General features: G+C 39.8%; 1 protein-coding gene across 1 annotated transcript; it reads right to left on the bottom strand.

The window, feature by feature from the left end:
* Nucleotides 1-1692: 1692 nt before the first annotated feature.
* LOC148045173 (uncharacterized) lies at nt 1693-18865 on the bottom strand. Its single transcript, XM_087719159.1, has 2 exons — nt 18529-18865; nt 1693-2983 (listed from the first exon to the last, which is right to left on the bottom strand). The coding sequence occupies exon 2, from the start codon at nt 2850-2852 to the stop codon at nt 1752-1754; it is 1101 nt and encodes a 366-aa protein (XP_087575285.1). The 5' UTR covers nt 2853-2983; nt 18529-18865; the 3' UTR covers nt 1693-1751.
* Nucleotides 18866-19258: the final 393 nt, after the last annotated feature.

Genomic DNA, 19258 nt, shown 5'->3' with positions numbered 1-19258 from the left:
TTACAGTTTTTCTGTAAAACTCATTCCATATTATGACTCCCGAAATGGTTGGGCACTAGAGTTAAGAATGGAATATGGTAATGGTAACAACCACCTTGGGAACTTAATAAGGGCCAATGCAATTATCATACTGGTTCACCCTTGCCTCAGGAAACCATCATTGGCCCCAAGATATCTGAATAGTTTTTGACCAGTTTTCCATCTCCCATCAGCCCTTTCTAGGGAAGGGTGGAAAAAGTGCCAAGTGACAACAACATTGGGAAGAAGGAGTGTGAGAAACTGGAAAGAAACAAAACACCAGGGCCTGAAGAAGGATTTGATGAGAATGTGGAAATTCAAGGCTAAAATGGTCTATGGTAGTAGTAACATCTGGGGCTGTAACTCCTAAGCTGGGAAAATGGCCCCCATAGTTCCCAGGAGGGACATCAGAGCTCTCTGTCCAGAAGAGTACAGTGCTAGGAACTGCTAAAATCCTCAAACTCCCAGGGGTCTGCTACAGGATCTGAGATTGAGGAAGACACAATAGGGTGAGAATAAGATTTTATAGATGAGAGGGAAAGAGAGAGAGATAAGAGAGATAAGAGATGAGAGATAGATATTCATTCGTATATGGATATACACACTATTTACATCATACTTCCCAATAAGAATTATATATTTATATTTTCTGAATAAATAAATACTTCATATAAAATATACAGTACAGAGGGTCAAGTGCAAAGAATTAAATACTTAAAGTATAAATAGCAACCACCGAAAATATGCAGCATCAAAACCAAAACAGATAGAGAATGTAGGCCTTTTGCCCTTTGGCATAGTCCAATAAAAACTGAAAGTTTTCCATGTGGTCACCAGCAGCTTCAAAGAGAAGAATTTTATCAGGGCAGACTAATGTCCGAATCTAACCTCATTCAGCTAAAATGGTCTGCACAAGTTATAATGATCTATTGCCCGTTTTCCTATCATATATTTTGTAGGTTGTTTCTAAAAGGGGGTAGTCTTTGAACACTCTCACTTGGTTCACATGTCAGACTAAAGTTCCAGGGGTGTCAAACTGGTAGCCCATCAGCCAGATGCGCCACACGCAATCCACACCCAACGTAGCTCTGCAAAGGCAAAAAATGTCACGATATGTCACATGATGTGATCGAGTTTGACACTCGTGGACTAAACCAATGTGTTTTTACTCATGACATACCAAACAAGTACTCTGTGTGTTTTGGTTATCAGTTTACAAACCAAGAGTTACAGAGGGCAGAAAGGATGGGATCACATGATACATTACACCAGTGGTGGGATTCAAATAATTTAACAACCGGTTCTCTGCCCTAATGACCATCTGGGTAGGTGGGGCTCGGTGGTCATGTGACTGGGTGGGCGTGGCCAACTCAAGGTCACTCAGGTCGATGGGCACTTCGCCTTAGCTGTTACAATGTAATAAGGGTTAACCGGAGAGGCAGTTTCTGTAAGCAGGTCAATAAAGATTAGGCTACCAGAATGTTTCCTTCCTGCCTTCCTTACAGGATTAGCCCTGTAAAGTGGGGAAAAAACAAAAGGAAATTTCTTCCAACAATCAGTTCTCTGGACTACTTAGAAAGTTACCAACCGGTTCTCCCGAATAGGTGCCACCACTGCACTACAGGGCGGGGCATAACCTTTTCCTAGGGGGTCACAGCAACACTTGTAATAACAACACAAATAATTCATACACCATTCGAAAGCCCATCAAAAACTGAGTTTATTGACACGATTTAATAGTCAGTATGACCACCATTAGCCCTTCGAACAGCATTCAAACGAGGTGGATAAGAACACAACAAATCTTCAAACAGTTCCGTTCGATTTTCCAGATTTTTCAACACAGTTTCCAAATTCATTCTCAAAGTTTCAACCGAATATCGATTTTGACCTTGCTCCTGAATCATCAGAGCTTCCACTTCATCCTTAATTATGGCCCCAATGTTCTCTGCCGGATTGAGATCTGGCGAATTTCCCGGCCAGACGTCATTGCCCCAAAATTCGACATTGTTTTCCTTTAACAATTGCTGAGTCGCATTTGCACGCATGCAAGGAGCTTTGTCATGAAGAAAGACAGCCTCACCAACCACCAAGACATTGTCTGGATCACTGAGAAATGGAATGACATTCTCCAATAAAAGTTTCTCACGGAAATAACTGCCATCCCAGGATTCCCCTTTATCCTTCAAAACCCAATGCAGTTTCTTGGCTGTGAAAATGACGAAAATCCCGATGCAAGTCGGATTGCGAACGATTTGTCGATATCGTTCATGTTTGGCGATGTCGTCGACGTCTTTAGCCCAAATTCGATCGTTCTGGAAATTCGGTTTTCGAATGGCATAAACAAAGAATTCGTCAGATGGCGCCAAATGAAGAAAATCTTCCTCGGTCCATTCAGACAACCAATCGCACAACCAAAGCCGATCTTGAACGTGTGTTTGAGTTTTCAATGGTTTGCAAATGACGTGGAATGGCTTCAAACCTTCTCGTTCTCGATATCGGCCGATTGTCCTTTGATCAACTCGTTTTCCACGAATTTGAAGGATTTCTTGGGCCACTTTTCGGTTTCCTTTTCGTTGTTTGCGACTGCCAGTTGCAATGATGGCTTTGCTTTCTTGGGACAGTTGCAGAGGACGCCCTTCTCCAAATTTTGTGAAACATTCTTGGGCTGTTTTGTTCCAATTATCAGTAACCCAATCCGGATGACGTTTCAATTTGTTTGCAATCCATTTTCGATTGATAAACGTCGCTCCAGCATCGTGAGCCTCTCGAAAGGCAATGCATTTTATTCTGTCAATGATCCTTTGTTCTTCCGAATCGAATTTTCCAGCCATTCTTAAAGCAAATTTAACATTTAATAGCTCATTCAATTCAGTTTTTTATGGGCTTTAAAATGAGGTGTCGCGGAAGTTGTAAACTGCTGTCGATCTTGCTGTGACCCCCTAGGAAAAGGTTATGCCCCGCCCTGTACACCAAAAACAAAAGATAGATTTATTACAACATGTAAATCCAACATTTTTGGCCCCAAAGACATATATGATATATGTTCTTATTATATGAAAGATGTTTTGTTGCTGATTCACTATAAAAGAAAGCTTAGGTGGCATGATAAACAAGCCATATACCACTCCTTCTTACAATGGTAAGATCAAACCTTTAAAATATAACAAAATAAAACATAATATTCTTCCCCCATCTTTTCCAATTCTTTCATCTACATCTGGTGCTACTTCCTTAAAGGCAACTGTCAACATTCTTTTCCCACTGCTGTGGGTGGGATAGATCTTCTCAAAGAGTCATTTTTTTTTCTAATAGAGATGGGGCCAAACATCCCCACTGATGGGCTAACATGGCCAGAGTGAACTGTATAGAGCCGAGGTGGCGCAGTGGTTAAACGCAGCACTGCAGGCTACTTCAGCTGACTGCAGTTCTGCAGTTTGGCTGTTCAAATCTCACCGACTCAGGGTTGACTCAGCTTTCCATCCTTCCGAGGTGGGTAAAATGAGGACCCGGATTGTTGTTGGGGGCAATAGGCTGACTCTGTAAACCGCTTAGAGAGGGCTGAAAGCCCTACGAAGCGGTATATAAGTCTAACTGCTATTGCTAACTGTACCTACTGGTATTATTATTTGATCCACTACAGTTGGACTAGCTGAAGCTCTCAAGTGGTCTTCAAAGACAGTCCCAGTAGATGAAATTGCAATAGTTAGTTAATTATTTCCTACATTAAATGCTTCAGGGGATATTTGGAAATTTTTGGGACAGAAGTATACATTTTAGTCTTCCTTCACACTGACAAACATATAGTCTGTGATAAATTCCAATTTGAATATTGCAGATACGTGTCTATATGGTCTATTTATCCATCATAGTTAAGTATAAAAATTAAACATTTAAGTCAGATTATTGACAAGCAAGTCTACTGTATTCATATTACATTATCATCCCATTTAGTTTAATATCCATACTTTTATTAATATGGGGCTACAAAGGATGTTTTTAAGATGTGAGTGGACAATTTATACATATACCAAAAATTGGAGCTTATGACTAAATGATGCATTATGGATTTATCAAGTATGGGGAACAGAAAAATAAAGATGGGTCTAAGGTGTTGAAAAGTCAGTGCTACTCGATTTAACAGTCTAGGATCACTGATGCTCATTATCTGTTTATGAGCTGAATGTCTACTGACGTAATGGAAAGATTGACCAATATTACATTAAGTGGTCAAAGTTTACTGATGACTATAAACATTTGGCTGAACGATTTCCTATATGTATTGTATGTTTGGTTGCTTCCTTTTTTACATTTTCCTTCTTACTTTCTGTTGTTACTTTTCCTTTTTCCCCTCTACTTCTTTCTCTTCCTCTGCTTTCATATATTATAGGACTCTCTTTATGCATCTGCGTATATGCTCATTCACACAGAACCACGTGGATTCAATAAGATTGTACTAATATCTCTTAGTTTGCTCTCCAACTTGTTTTGCTCTTGCTACAAAGCCTGGGAGGTCTCACAAAAAATCATTGCCGAGACTATTTTTTAACCAACAGATAGAAACAGCTTTCCTGTATTTAGTGCAACCATCTAAAGTTGATTTCCAGAGTGCAGTTGGGATGGGACAAAAAAAAATGCCTGTTAACTTGACAAACTTTGGTCCTCAAACCCAAACATCCCAGCCAGACTTTTACAAGTGGCAAAGTAAACTTGGCAACATTTGCATAAAATTCTTGATAAATCCATTAATGCCAACCTTCACTGAGAAATAAATTACCCAAGCGTGTCATTTTAAAAGATGTGGGGTGTGGGAGCACGAAATTAGGGATTTTCACACTTGAGACGTAGAATAAAGGGTTTCTTTCACACAGATACACCATCTATTTAATCAGACGAGGCAAGTGACACAATAAAAGAATCCAAATTGGTTTTCCACGAAAAACGAAATGTGTATTGCTGTAGCCGATACACACTTTAAAAAAAGAAGACAGCAGCTGCCTGCTAAACTTGGCAACTATTTCTGCATCTTATCCCATTTTCAACAACCGATTTAAGGAAAGGATGACATATTTATCTGATGGGCAATTTGGTTGCCTGCTTTATTATTCTTAGGTGTTAAATTCCATTCGGTCAATGGAATGAACTAATTATATCCATGTTTATGTGATTAGTTTAGGACCCATGATTCTAATTTGTTACATGTAAGTGACATTCCTAAAAGTAAAATAATAGGCTTTTGGGGGAGGGGAGTGTTTATCTCATTTTTCCTCTGGGAGTTCATGGCTATCTGCTTATCCCCCATTCCCAGTCCTGGGAAGTGAGATGGACCGAAGAAGAGTGACAGATCAAAGTCATCAATGAACTATATATTGTAGGGGGACAACCTGAACCTGGATCTTCCCATTCTAATTCAATCATACTACGTTACACTCTGTATATTTTTTTCCTTTTTATAAATTTTTATTTTAAACACATAAACACATCAACAAAAACAAACACATGACTTAAGACAACATAGGAACAAGAAGTTCCATCATATATCATACAGCAGTTCGTACCGGTTTCTTTGCAGTTAGTGTTTTCCCTTCTATACATTTCTATCTTGCATTCATGGTCTCCTTATCCGTTATCCATTTTTATATACAATTCTATATTTATTTCTACTTAGCTATTTATAACCAGATATTGTTTACCTATATTGTGCTATATATTCTTACTATCATTTATTCTCTTACATACAATTCTAGGTATACATTCACATGGTTATTCTTTTTTCTTTGCCATTCTTAAACTATTGTTATTCCATTTAAAAGATTATAAGGTACAGTTTGGATTGCTTTGTTTACCATCCCTAGCGCCTGTTATGACACCACCTTATTTTTTCTTTCTTTTCTTTTCTCTCTCCCTTCCTTCTCTACTTCCTTCCTTCCTCCTCTCCTTCCCCTTCTTTCTTCCCCTACCTCTCCCCTACTCTTACCCTCTCTCTCCCCTTCCTATCCTCTCTCCTTCTCTTTCTCTCCCATCCTCCCTCCTCTCCTTCTTTTTCTCTCCTTTCCACCCACCTCTCCTTACCTCTTTCTTCTTCCCTTACCTCTCCTCCACTTTCCTCTACTTTTCCTACTATCTCTCTTTCTCTCCTTTTCCTACACTCTGTATAGATATAAATGTGAGCATATAGTTAAGATGCAGGAGGTAATCTCCCATATGCTTCTGGTCCCAATTGCATCTTGAGTGGAGTACTCTTCTGACATTTTGCATCACATTAGAATTGTAATATAAGCCTAAACACTTAGCATAGTCTAGCAAGACCAAGAAAGGCCTCACAAACTCAGAAAAGCAAAACCATTTGTATCATCATTATCACTACTGTGATCTTGGGGCTCTTCCCAAATGTTAACTGAAAACTTCAAAGTGTGCCCCAAACTGCCCTAAAAGGGAAAGCTGTCACATAGATTGAATCTTTGCTGAGAATCTTGACCTAGTTTTAGGTCTCCAGATCCAGTAAGGAAAACCTAATTTGGCATGTCTATGGAGATTCTCAGTCATCCAGATCCTGGTTGCCCCAAAGGTGCTTTTTCAAGAGGCAATTGGACTTTCTGGTTTTTCTTTGAAGACTTTTCACATCTCATCCAAGAAGCTTCTTCAGCTCTGGCTAGATGGTGGGGAATGGAAAGATTTATACTCCTTGCAGACAGCTAGTCATTTGCATCCTTTTAGAGAGACCTTGAGGCTACTTGGAGGTTTATCTGTGTCCTCAGGGTTATCTGAGTAATGCAAATGGATGTGGAGCCTCCTTGGAACTGTTGAAAGGACTGTGTTATAGACTGGAGATAGATAATGTCGTACCCCTCCCCTCTGTTAAGAGAGGGCTGTTCAATTTGACATAGATGGCCTCTTTGACCCTCTCCTTCAAACCAGAGTGGTCTTTTAAAGGCAGTTGGACTGCTGAATCTAGTCCTGATGGGTTGTTCTCCTATGTCATGTCAGGTATTTATGAAGTGGTTGTTTTGTTTCCCCTAATGGTGCTTCAAGTTTTCTGAGCTTGACATTATTGCTTAATAAATCAGATTTTATGTCCTGGGTACTGGCAAGATTCAGCTAACAAGAGTGCAGAAATGCAAGTGAGGTGTACAATTGGGATAGATTTGAGACTTAATAGCCTAGGGTGGGACTTGTGATAATCATGTCTGAGCCCTGAGACACTGGACAGATATATTTTTTTTAACCCCTATGCTGTCATCTCTCTTTGGCAGTAACCTCATTTGACTCTAAATTCAACTGTGGTGAAAGAACAACTACTTCGAATCTGGTTTCCAGCTGAAAATTCTGGAGCTGAGCTTGCAGTGGGCTGTTTTTCATATGCCTCACCCATTCCTTCTGATTCCTAAGCTTGATGCTGAAAGACGATATTGGCTTGACAACTTTCCCAACTTTCCCTCATTGTGGCACCCCAGGGGAGAAGGGAATGGATAAAACCCTGTGAGTGTCTCTCTTCTCTTAGGCTACTATGAACAACACAAATGATCTGGGATGCTGTATTTCCTTCCTTTTTTTTTTCTTTCCTTTTTAACAGAATGGATGTGAGGGAATTTGGAATGGGGCTGTGATTTTTACCTCTATTCTTTATGTTTCTGAAGCAAAGAAACTTGCCCAACTTAAGACCAGACAATGATAATTGTGCGCCTATATATGGAAAGATTCAATTTTTTTTGTGAGTCCCTATTGTAAATCAAGCAGATATCAACATCATTCCTATAACAGGTTCCCTTCATAAGTAACAATTGCCCCAATGTATTTAAACCAAATAAAGTACTTGGGGGGGGAGGAATTATAGGTTCTACCACAAAACCGCGGATGACAAAATTGCGGTCGATGAAAGCGCGTATGTGACGTCATCACAGCGCGACGAAAAAGATCGAAAAAGATCGAAAAATGTAAAAATAAAGCTAAAACCTTCCCCTAACCCCCCCAAACCTAACCCTAAACCTAACCCTAAACCTAACCCTAAACCTAACCCTTAACGTAACGAAAAACCTAACGCTAACCCTTAACCTAACACTAAACGTAACGCTAACGCTCTAACCCTAACCCTAACCCTTAACCTAACCCTAACCCTAACCCTTAACCTAACCCTTACCTTTATGTGAATCGGCTTGCTGTAATTTAATTTTTATTTCAATTTTTCGATCTTTTTCGTCGCGTTGTGATGACGTCACATACGCGATTTCGTCGACCGCGCTTTTGTGGAACGCGCTTTTGACGGGTCACGGGAATTATAAAGTTGGATGTACAAAGGGGGAAAGAAACATACGTGCAGGAATAAAAGAAGTTGTTCTGCACTTATTCAGGATAAAAATCAGATATTTGTTTGTGTTTTTATAGATCAAGAGCTGGAGTCCCAGATGACTAAGCTATGGTTTTGCTCAAGAAGCTCCAGACGATGGTATACCACTGGTTGCTTTGAAAAAGGAGGGTTTTTTTTAAAAAAAAAATTTAAATCAATGAGTCACTGATGAAGAATGAAAATGTAAAATGTGCACGGACTTTTTAGGAATACAGTCACAGAGCCTTTAAACAGAAACAGCTGAAAATTGTCTGGAACCTTGAACCAACCCACTTATATTACATACAAAGATATTTTTGAACTTTTCATGAGGAGAAGCTTTTGGAGCTTTTTGTGGTTTTTGTTATTTCCCTATTTTCCCTTTTCCTCAATCACACATGCCCATCTGCCTTTCACCCCACAAAGCCACAAAAATGCAAAACAAAGTCAGCTAGCCTTTGGCCCCCTGCCCACAGCCCACAGTTTCTTTTTCACACACTTCCAAAGTTACTTCTTTGGCCTGCAAAGTTTTCCATTTATAGCAAAGTGAAAGCGTCCCATAGTGGGAAAGGTTGAACAGGGCCTACACACTCCACAATCACAGCAAGTGAATGAATTTCACACCGGTCTGTTTGCGAGTGATAGCCGGTGATGGTATGCAGGTGTGAATAAGCCATAGTTAAATCAATTACAACAGATGGTGACTCAGTGTCATCAAACATAGGATTTTTCAGTAAAAAAATGACCGGTGTGTTTGGCTGAGAATCAAGGTAAACTATACTATCCAGTGATAAATATGCATTTGAAAAGTCAACTATGAAAGTCACTTCCTTTATATAATTCTCAAGCAGAGGATTTTGCTTTCAGATGCTAAACATCAAAACTTTGACTCCCCAAAAGCATGCAAATATTTTTTTTAAAATAGAGGAATCTGATAGAAGATGAATTCTAAATCTAATTCTTTGTTTGTTTCTCAGATAGTTTGGTCTCTCGGAGCATGACTTCACAGCAGTCTTTCTTTCTTATTGTCAACTATCTGACCCTGCAGCTAAAGATTTTCCTCTAAAAAAGAAAGCAGAGTTATAGAAAAGAAATACAGTCAGCTATCCTCCCCACCCCAGGATATCACTTTACACTTCCAATCATATATATTTCAGAAATTATCCCTGTGTCTTAAGTGAGGATTTATGTAGATATTGTGGTGTTTGTAAGCCTTATTCTTATTGCATTCTAAATCACTTAGACAAGTGTCATAATCTTCCACTAGTTTTTCAGGAAGAAATCATATCAAAGATGTGCCTATTGGCATTTATATAAATACGTTTAAATAAATGTGAAGGGTGAAATATCACACTATACACTAGTACTCTCCTGTTTCTCTATTGTGCAATAAGGGAGTTTCTAAGACTGGCCAATAATTCAAAAAAAGGAAGCCCACCACCCTAGACTGAAGACAACAGTTTGGGATAAAATATTGTTGCAAGTTGCGATAGGTAATACAATGCTGTTCAGAATTCTGTCTCCTCCTTTCCCAAATTCCATTCCATCTCCTTACCTTTTCTTTCTCAGATATATCCAACATTCTACAATGAGCGATGAAGATTGCATTAGCAGCCAGACCTTCCAACTCTGCAGACTCTCTATACGCCTGACTGTCTTTCTGTTATTTTCCAGTAGCCAATTTTTGGTTATAGACTTCTTATAGCAGTAGCAATGGTACTCAGACTTTATATCACTTCATTGTGCCTTACCACTTCATTGTGCCTTTCAGTCCTCTCTAAGTGGTTTACTGAGTGACCATATTGCCTTCAACAATCTAGGGTCCTCATTTTACTGACCTCAGAAAGATGGAACGCTGAGTCAACCTTGAGCCGGTCAAGATTGAACTGCTAGCAGTCAGCAGAATTAGCCTGCAGTACTGCATTCTAACCACTGCACCACCACAGCTCTATATACCACATCACTTGACTTTATAATTAGTATGTAAACTGTAATGTGGGGCAGGGGTGAGTTCCGGCTTCTTTCACTCAGGGATGCACTTCAGGTGCTCTTGATGTGTGCTACGCCTGAAGGGACTTTGGAGGTTTTCTAGTCCAATCCCTTGCTCAAGCAGGAGACTCTATCATTTCAGGTAGGTGGTTGTCCAGCCTTATCTTAAAAATCTCCATTGACAAAACTCTTACAACTTCTGAAGGCAATTCCACTAGTCAATTGTTCTCACTGTTAGGAAGTTTCTTCTTAATTCCAGGTTGCTTCTCTTCTTGATTAGTTTCCATCCATTTTTCTTGCTTTCTGGTGCTTTGGAAAATAAGTTGAACCCTCATGAATTGTGCTGCAAAAAAAGAAAAATGTTCTCCCCAAAATGCTGGAAATGCGAATCAATACATGGAACATATTATCATTTATGGTAGACCTGTGAGGAGGCAAATTTTTTTTAGAAAAGGATCAAAAATTGGCTGGAGGCAATATCAGGGGTTAAAATAGAATGGAAACCTGAAGTTTTTTTTATTAGGAATTATCTCAGTGAAATACAAAAAAGAAATCCAATATTTAATACTACATATACTTACAGCGGCAAGGATTGCCTTTGCCCAGAAATGGAAAAGCAAATTAACCCCAAATGAAGATGAAATAATAAGAAAGATTGTGGATTGTGCCGAAATGGATAAACTAACTAAAGAAATACAGGGAAAGGAAGAATCAGAATTCTACCAGATATAGGATAAATGGTATAGGTGGATGGAGGAAAGAAACAAGAATCAATGAAAGAATATAACAACACTCAAAAATAATAGTTATGAGTAAAATAAGAGAGTTAAGAATGGTGAAATCTAAATGAAATACGATAGTAGGGGAAATAATATAAGGTGAGCGATATCGATTGATGATTGCTAATATAAAAAACAGGAAGTTCCTGTTCGCACTGTATTGTATAAATGTGGTGTACGTCTAATTTGTGTGTGTGTGTATTTTACATGTTTGTTAATAAAAATCTCTAAAAAAAAGAAAGAAAGAAAAATGTTGGTAGATATGTGGCTTGACTGATGTATCCAGCAGGCATGGTGGATCAAGGTGAGGCTACAATAAATAACTGGGTCAGAGACGAAGAAGTAATCAAAGGAAAAGAAATGTGACATAAAGGGCAAATATGAAATCAAAAGTAACCCAACGTCTAAAAGTAGAAAGTCTTCTGAAAAGAAAATGAAATTGAACAGGTAATAAAATCAACATTGATTGAATCTTGCTTCGCTTTCCCAAACCAGAACATGCTTCCTTTGTTTTTCATGTGAAAAAAATCAAATTATTTCCAGGAGGCACCATGAGTACCAAAAACGAATATCATTTTCCCTCCCATAAGGAATAATGTTGTCACAAGTCAGGTGACACTGACAATTTCTAGCTTGTGAATTGAGTTCTAAACAAATTGAGTTTGAGTTTGAGTTTATTGGTCTTGTATGCCGCCCACTCCCAAAGGACTCTGGGCGGCTTACAATAAACAAGGGAAGGGGATAAATAAACAAAACAACACTTTAAAATACACAACATTCACAGTTACTGTGGGGCTGGATATTTCACAACCCCCCGGCCTGCTGGAGCAGCCAGGACTTGGTGGATTTGGCCGAGAGGCCGGGAGGGTAGTAAGGGTCCGGATCTCCATGGGGAGGTCATTCCAAAGGGCAGGAGCTTCAACAGAGAAGGCTCTCCCCCAGGGAGTCGCCAGCCGACATTGGCTGGCAGATGGAATCCGGAGGAGACCTAACCTGTGAGATCTAATCGGTCTATGGGAGGTAATCAGCAGGAGGTGGTCTCTCAGGTACCCAGGTCCGATGCCATGTAGGGCTTTATAGGTGACAACCAGCACCTTGAAGCAGGTCCGGAGACTAATGGGTAGCCAGTGCAACTCGCGGAGGATAGGTGTGACGTGGGTGTACCTGGGTGCACCCACAATCGCTTGCGCGGCTGCGTTCTGGACTAACTGAAGTCTTCGAACACTCTTCAAGGGCAGCCCCATGTAGAGCGCATTACAGTACCAGTGCAAAAATTTCCCATCAAAATATGTTGAGTACCAAGTTTGATGAGTTTCAAAGCAGTTGAGTACTAAGGTACTGTACATGAAATTGATTTTAAATTGATGAAGAAGCTTTTTTCTGGTCACATGAACTGTGTTTTTAGTGTACACTTCTTTCTGTTTATTATGGCATCCAAAGTATTCATCTGCAGCTTAAAGTAGATACAAGCTGAATACCTCCATGGCAACCAATGAGTAGCAAATGTATAAATTGTCATATTTATAGCTGAATGATAAAGTTCACATGTGTAAGCTCTCAAACATGAAGCTCAGAATGTACTGGAAAGATACCATATTTTTCGGAGTATAAGACGCACTTTTTCCCTCGAAAAAGAGAATGAAAATCTGGGTACATCTTATACACTGAATACAGCATTTTTGGCCTCCTGAAACCCCACCCCCAAAATGGCTGTGCATAGCCTTTTGCTCCTGCCGGCTGGGGGGGGGCAAAAATGAGTGAAAAATGGGCCGTTCTTTGCTCGTTTCCCCCCCCTTCCCCCTAGACTCCAGGAGCACTCTACAAAAGACTATGCATACCCTTTTTTTTTGACAAAGAACGGGCCCGTTTTTGCTAAAATTTGCCTCTTCAAAATCTTGGTGCGTCTTATACTCCAAAAAATACGGTAATCCAGAAGGAAGACTTTGGCATTGTGATCCAATATAGCAACACTATGTTTGAGCAGTGCAACTCTGTTCATTCAGTGGTGTATATATATGGATATTTCCTAAAGAAACACAAAATGGATCACTAGAGAATAGCCCCTCCTTATGTCCCATGTTCTAACACCACTAATTGTCAGCATTTCTGTTTGTGAAATAAATCATTTACAGAGACCCAAATACCAATATATTTCATATCACAAAGGATTTAACAGTATTTTGCTTGTTATGTCCTCTGTCCATCAGGCTTAGCTTTAAAGCACTCCCCAAACTTTTGGGCATCAGGGACTGCTTCCGTGGGAAACAATTTTTCCACAACGTGTGTGTGTGTGTGTGTGTTTGTGCACTATCTAGGACCCACACATGCGCGAATGAAGCGTCATTCATTTGTGCAATCCAGTTCCTAACAGGCTGCAGCACAGTTCTGTGGACTGGGGGTTGTGGACCCCTCTTTTAAAGCAAATATGGTTCAAGTTGTTGATTATCTCTTCCTGCGCAAGTTTTCTCTTCCCTGATAAGTAGTAACCATTTAACAAGTTAAGAAGCTCCCATCATTAATTAGTTGATTAGAACTCTCTCTCAAGCCACTTGCATGGCGGTTGGAAATTGACAAGACCTCAAGCAATTACAATACAGAATACTTTTGCCTCCTAGACTCTAGACCAGCCTTGCAATTGAAAAACAAGTGTTTCTCATGCAGGAAAAAGTAATTTCATATGCATCTAGGCTTCCATACATTTGTTTCCTTTTGTGGTTTTTCATTGTAATTTTTCTTTTGGATGCCAAGATGTTTAGTGTGTTCTTCTCTCGCTGCCACCCCAGTGGTGGGTTTCAAAAATTGTTCGAACCTACTCTGTGGGTGTGGCCTCCTTTGTGGGAGTGGCTTGCCACCCCATGTGACCGGTTAGGAGTGGCTTGCCGCCCATGTGACCGGATATGAAGATGCCGACGATACTTGTGAGAACCACCTTAAATTACCTCACACACAGCACTGGCATGCATAAGAATATGATGTAAACTTGTTTTTTTAAAGGATATCTTTGGTTTGCTTCAAAACACGCAATGTTCTGACTGCACCACAAACGCAGTAGTCATCCTTACCTTTCACAGAGGCACTGAGTTTTATAAATATGAGCATGATAGTGTAGAATAATCATATCCAAGGACCAGTGGTGGGTTTCAAAAATTTTTAGAACCTCTTCTGTAGGTGTGGCCTGCTTTCCGGGTCCACTGGTGGAACCTCTTCTAACCGGTTCAGTAGATTTGATGAACCGGTTCTACCAAATAGGTGTGAACTGGTAGAAACCCACCTCTGTGCCACCACCATCACCACCACCACCCCATTTTTCCATTATCTGTGTCTTCTTTTGTTGGTTCAGATATTGGGTCATCCTGCTCTCATTAAATTGTGGTTCTTCCTTTTGCTAGCATCACAACAACGGAAGATGGAAATGTCAAAGCACAGATCCTTGACTCACACTAAAGGAACAAATACCCACAGATGAAGCTGAGGAGCCATATACAGGTAGTCCTTGACTTACGACCACAATTGAGCCCAACATTTATGTTACTAAGTGAGACATTTGTTAAGTGAATTTTGCCCCATTTTTACGACCTTTCTTGCCACAGTTTTTAAGTGAATCATGACAGTTGTTAAGTTAATTACATGTTTGTTAAGTGAATCTGGTTTATCCATTGACTTTGCTTGTCCGAATGACACAAAAGGGGATAACATGATCCGTGGGCACTGCAACCACCATAAATATGAGCCAGCTGCCAAGCATCTGAATTTTGATCATGTCACCATAGGGATGTTGCAACAGTCATAAATGTGAAAAACTGTCATAAGGCACTTTTTTCAGTGCCAATGTAACTTTGAACAGCGACTAAATGAACTATTGTAAGTCGAGGCTTATCTGTATATTTTTTACAGAATTATCTAACAATACTTAAGGGGATGAGGAATTAGATGCTAAATGAGATATACAATAAATGGAAAACATAATGCCTTACTGATATTTTGGAAATTATACCCATGGTTTGATGATTAGAAAACAAACATGGTTAATCCCATATGTATTCCTTTAGCCTCAGCTACACTGAGAAATCACCAATTGGAAAATACATTTTATTTTGAGTTGGTCAACATCAACACATTAAAAAATTCCCAGAGAAATGCATCGTGGTTGCAAATATGAAAGTAATTTTTGATCCAGTTTGACAATCATCTTTGCCACATTGGGGCATTCAATACCCTCTTATCATTTTCAAGATGAAACATTCTTAAAGTTCTGTTCACATGTTCGTGGATAAGATATTTTCTCCATTCCTGGTCTGTGCTTAGGAAAAGCGTGCTGGAAAACAAATGAAGAAACCACAGGGCCGCAATGCAAATTAGGCTTCTATGCCATCTTGAATCTTCATCTGTCGCATATAAAGGTTGCCAATAACTGAAGATCCAGAGCAAAATTTACATAATAGGTGGGGAATCTGAGCTGCCAAATTACATGCACTATTTTGCAGTGTCCCTTTTGCCTCTTCTCCCCAATTTTGTTACGGCCTCTGAATGCTAATTAACACTTCAGAATTTTCAGGCTGTTTATTAGCCTTGCTTATATTACAGGCATTGGTGGCAGAAGGGCACTATTAATTAGTGTAGGAAGCTTCTATGTACATCTCTCTAGCTCATCTCTCTGAATCAAGGTCACACCAGGTTTTGTTCTATGGCTCTCCACAGGCTGAGCATTGTGCTCAGGAAAGGAAAATCTTGTCATGTGTTCAAAGGGTTATTCACGCAGTTGGATAGTGTCAGCATTGCTTCTAGAAGGCTAAACTCAAATGAAGAAAAAAGGTTTTACAGGAAGTACGGTAGAACCTCGGGTGCTAACCGTAATCCATTCCATTTGGTCATGACCAGAAGCAAGACTGACTGCGCATGCGCGCGCACACAAACACAAAAATGACACTGAAGAGGAACTTGCCACGGCTGGGAAAAGCATTGCGGCTGTGTTTATTCGGCACCCGAGGATGTGTCCGTGACCTGAGTGAAACATTTAGCAGATTTTTCGGTTGGCACCCGAATTGTTCGTGGTCTCAGCCGCTCGGGACTCGAGGTCCCACTGTAGTTGCTATCCTGGCTTCAAAGTTTTGCAATACAGAATGAGCCATTTTGTTTTTATCTTTCTTTCCCATATATATAATATTTAAAGGCAGCACTTCAATGTATAATTCTGACAGGCCCCTGCTAGAAAACTGGCAGTGCATTACCATTATGTCATAAAGAAAAGGGAGTCTTCTAAAAGGTTACTTGTCAAATGTTTTGGGGGCTTTGCAGACTATTAATCTGTGGAGGCTGCTATCTGTGATCGCTCTTCCTTTCTCTCTTTTGTACCGAGAGAAGGCAAATGCAGCTCAAAGTTGCTGTTAATTGTTTTCTTTTAATATTTCCACTGCAACATTTTGACAGCCTTAGATAAAGACTTTGTATTTCTCTTCAGCCAAGAGCCGATAAGATTGGAATCGCTCTTCCTTGGCTTGAGTTTTAACTGTGACTAGATAGGATTCCATTCCAAAAATGACACACAGGCTTTAATTGCACATTTTGAGTTTGATGACATTCCCATTTTGTAGGAGCTCTGATGCAACCAGGGTTCAGCCTTCCATCTTCAGATGTTCCCTGTTAAAAAATTTAAAGTCATCCAGAAACAGACATAATTGCTCACCTCCGCTCCAAGTGAGCGATTAATAATGTAGCATGCAATGATAGCAATTTAAAATAAAATTATGGCTGCTAATAGAAGAACACGTATTGCATAACAAACAAAGATAATTATTTAAGGATCTTTCTACCCAGTAAGATTGGAAGCTTGGCTGCTTAGGTAAACAATGCATAGGCAAACATGCTTTGAGAACCTTAGCCAGGAACAGGAAAAAAAAATCTAATAAGTTTGTTACCCAAGTTCAGATCTGAATTATTCTTAATTTTGTGTGTCTGTGTTCAAGATTCCAGCCAGCAAATTATTCTTTTCTCTTTCTCTTTCTCTTTCTCTTTCTCTTTCTCTTTCTCTTTCTCTTTCTCTTTCTCTTTCTTTCTCTTTCTCTCTCTCTCTCTCTCTCTCTCTCTCTCTCTCCCTCCCTCCCTCCCTCTCTCTCTCTCTCTCTCTTTTACACTAGCATTAGCCATTAATTGTTCTGGGTTCACTGAGCATGCTCAAACTTTGGGGTAAATTCCCACTTGCAATTCCTGACCCAATTCTGAAATGTCAAATCATGCCACAATAGAAGGGTGATCATTTCAATAATCTAGAATTAGTTCTGTAAGGGGCTGCCTGCGACCTTCCTGTTTAAATGGGTCCTCATTTAACAACTGCCTTGTTTAGTGACCAAAGTTAAAATGGTGGTGAAAAAGTAACTTTACAACTAATCCTTGCAGTTATGACCTTCAAGGCCTCTAAAGCAAAGGACAGCTGAAGTAAAAATGAAAGAACTGTCATAGTTTCATTTAGCAATCGTTTCACTTCACTGACCAGTCCCAGTTGTGATCACTCAATGAGGACTATCTGCATGACTAAAGTTGCTTTGTTCCAAAAATGCGAAGCCTTCTTGGGCTTTGGCTGCTATAAAAATGAAACCTAAAAATGCCATTAAAAAGTCTTTTCAGTTGCCATCACTATTTAAAGACAAATTTGAAGGATTCCTTTGAAATGCCTTTGTTTTTCTGCCTTCTGATATTTCAGAAAGAACAACTCTTTCAAATGCCATAATCCCCCCCCCTCTTAATATTCCATGTTTGGGAAAACTCCTTGAGTTAATATAATACATTTATTTCCTTTACTATGAACATTTCTATTCAATATACCATTGTAGTTAGAATAGCCCCTCTGACACTAGCAGTGGTGGGTTTCAAAAAAATTTGGAACCTACTGTGTGGGTGTGGCCTCTTTTGTGGGAGTGGCTTGCCAGCTATGTGACCTGGTGGGAGTGGCTTGCCAGCCATTCTCTCTCTCTCTCTCTCTCTCTCTCTCTCTCTCTCTCTCTCTCTCTCTCTCTCTCTCTCTCTCCCTTTTTTCTTTTTTTCTTTCATCTCTCTCTCACTCTTTTTCTTTCTTTTTAATTTTTTCTTTCTTTCTTTCTTTCTTTCTTTCTTCCTTTCTTTCTCTCTCTCTGTGAGTCTGTGTGTGTGTGTGTGTGTGTGTGTGTGTGTGTGTGTGTGTCAGTGGTGGGTTTCAAAAATTTTTGGAACTCCTTCTGTAGGTGTGGCCTGCTTTCCGGGTCCACTGGTGGAACCTCTTCTAACCAGTTTGGTAGATTTGATGAACCGGTTCTACCGAATAGGTGCGAACTGGTATGAATCCACCTCTGGACACTAGCTATCCCCATGGTTGTTTCATGGTGGTCCTTTTAATGTTGAGAATTATAGACATTTGGCTATTACATTTTGTAAAAAGGAATGTCCTACCAATATTTCTTACTTTCTACCTTTTCTCTCTTGGCTTTTCAGGGCTATTATCCTGCAGAGGTGTCAAACTCGCAGCCCGTGCGTTGGATGCGTCACACAGAGGCCACATCCACACCGGCTCTGCAAAGGCAAAAAATATTGTGATACATCTTGATACGTCACGTCATGTGATCGAGTTTGGCAAGTGCCCAAGAGAGTAAGAAGAAAGTAAAAATATATAAATATATTGCATTGCTTTGTTGATTTATTCTTTGTTTCCCCAGATATCTTGACCTGGTACAAGCTGCTGCTTAACAATTGAAAATATACAGAAGAATGTTGATGTAGATCCTTATAGTGATACCTACAAAAAATATACAGCCGTAACATAAGATACAGCTAATATGTAGATATGTATGCAAACAGACAACTTCTTATGATTATTTGAAGGTGCTGTCATATAGCAGTTAGACTTATATACCGCTTCATAGGGCTTTCAGCCCTCTCTAAGCGGTTTACAGAGTCAGCATATTGCCCCCAACAACAATCCGGGTCCTCATTTTACCCACCTCGGAAGGATGGAAGGTTGAGTCAACCCTGAGCCGGTGAGATTTGAACAGCCAAACTGCAGAACTGCAGTCAGCTGAAGTAGCCTGCAGTGCTGCATTTAACCACTGCGCCACCTCGGCTCTATATTACGTAACATATGCCCAAGGGATTGCATCCTTCTTCCTTCTTTCCAATTCAGTCC

This window comes from Thamnophis sirtalis, unplaced genomic scaffold, assembly GCF_051295495.1.
Source record: "Thamnophis sirtalis isolate CommonGarterSnake01/CBP01778 unplaced genomic scaffold, rThaSir2_p1.2 scaffold_6, whole genome shotgun sequence".
Taxonomy (NCBI): Eukaryota; Metazoa; Chordata; class Lepidosauria; order Squamata; family Natricidae; genus Thamnophis; species Thamnophis sirtalis.
Note: the sequence above shows the minus strand (reverse complement) of the source record. Positions and strands in the feature narration are given on the sequence as shown.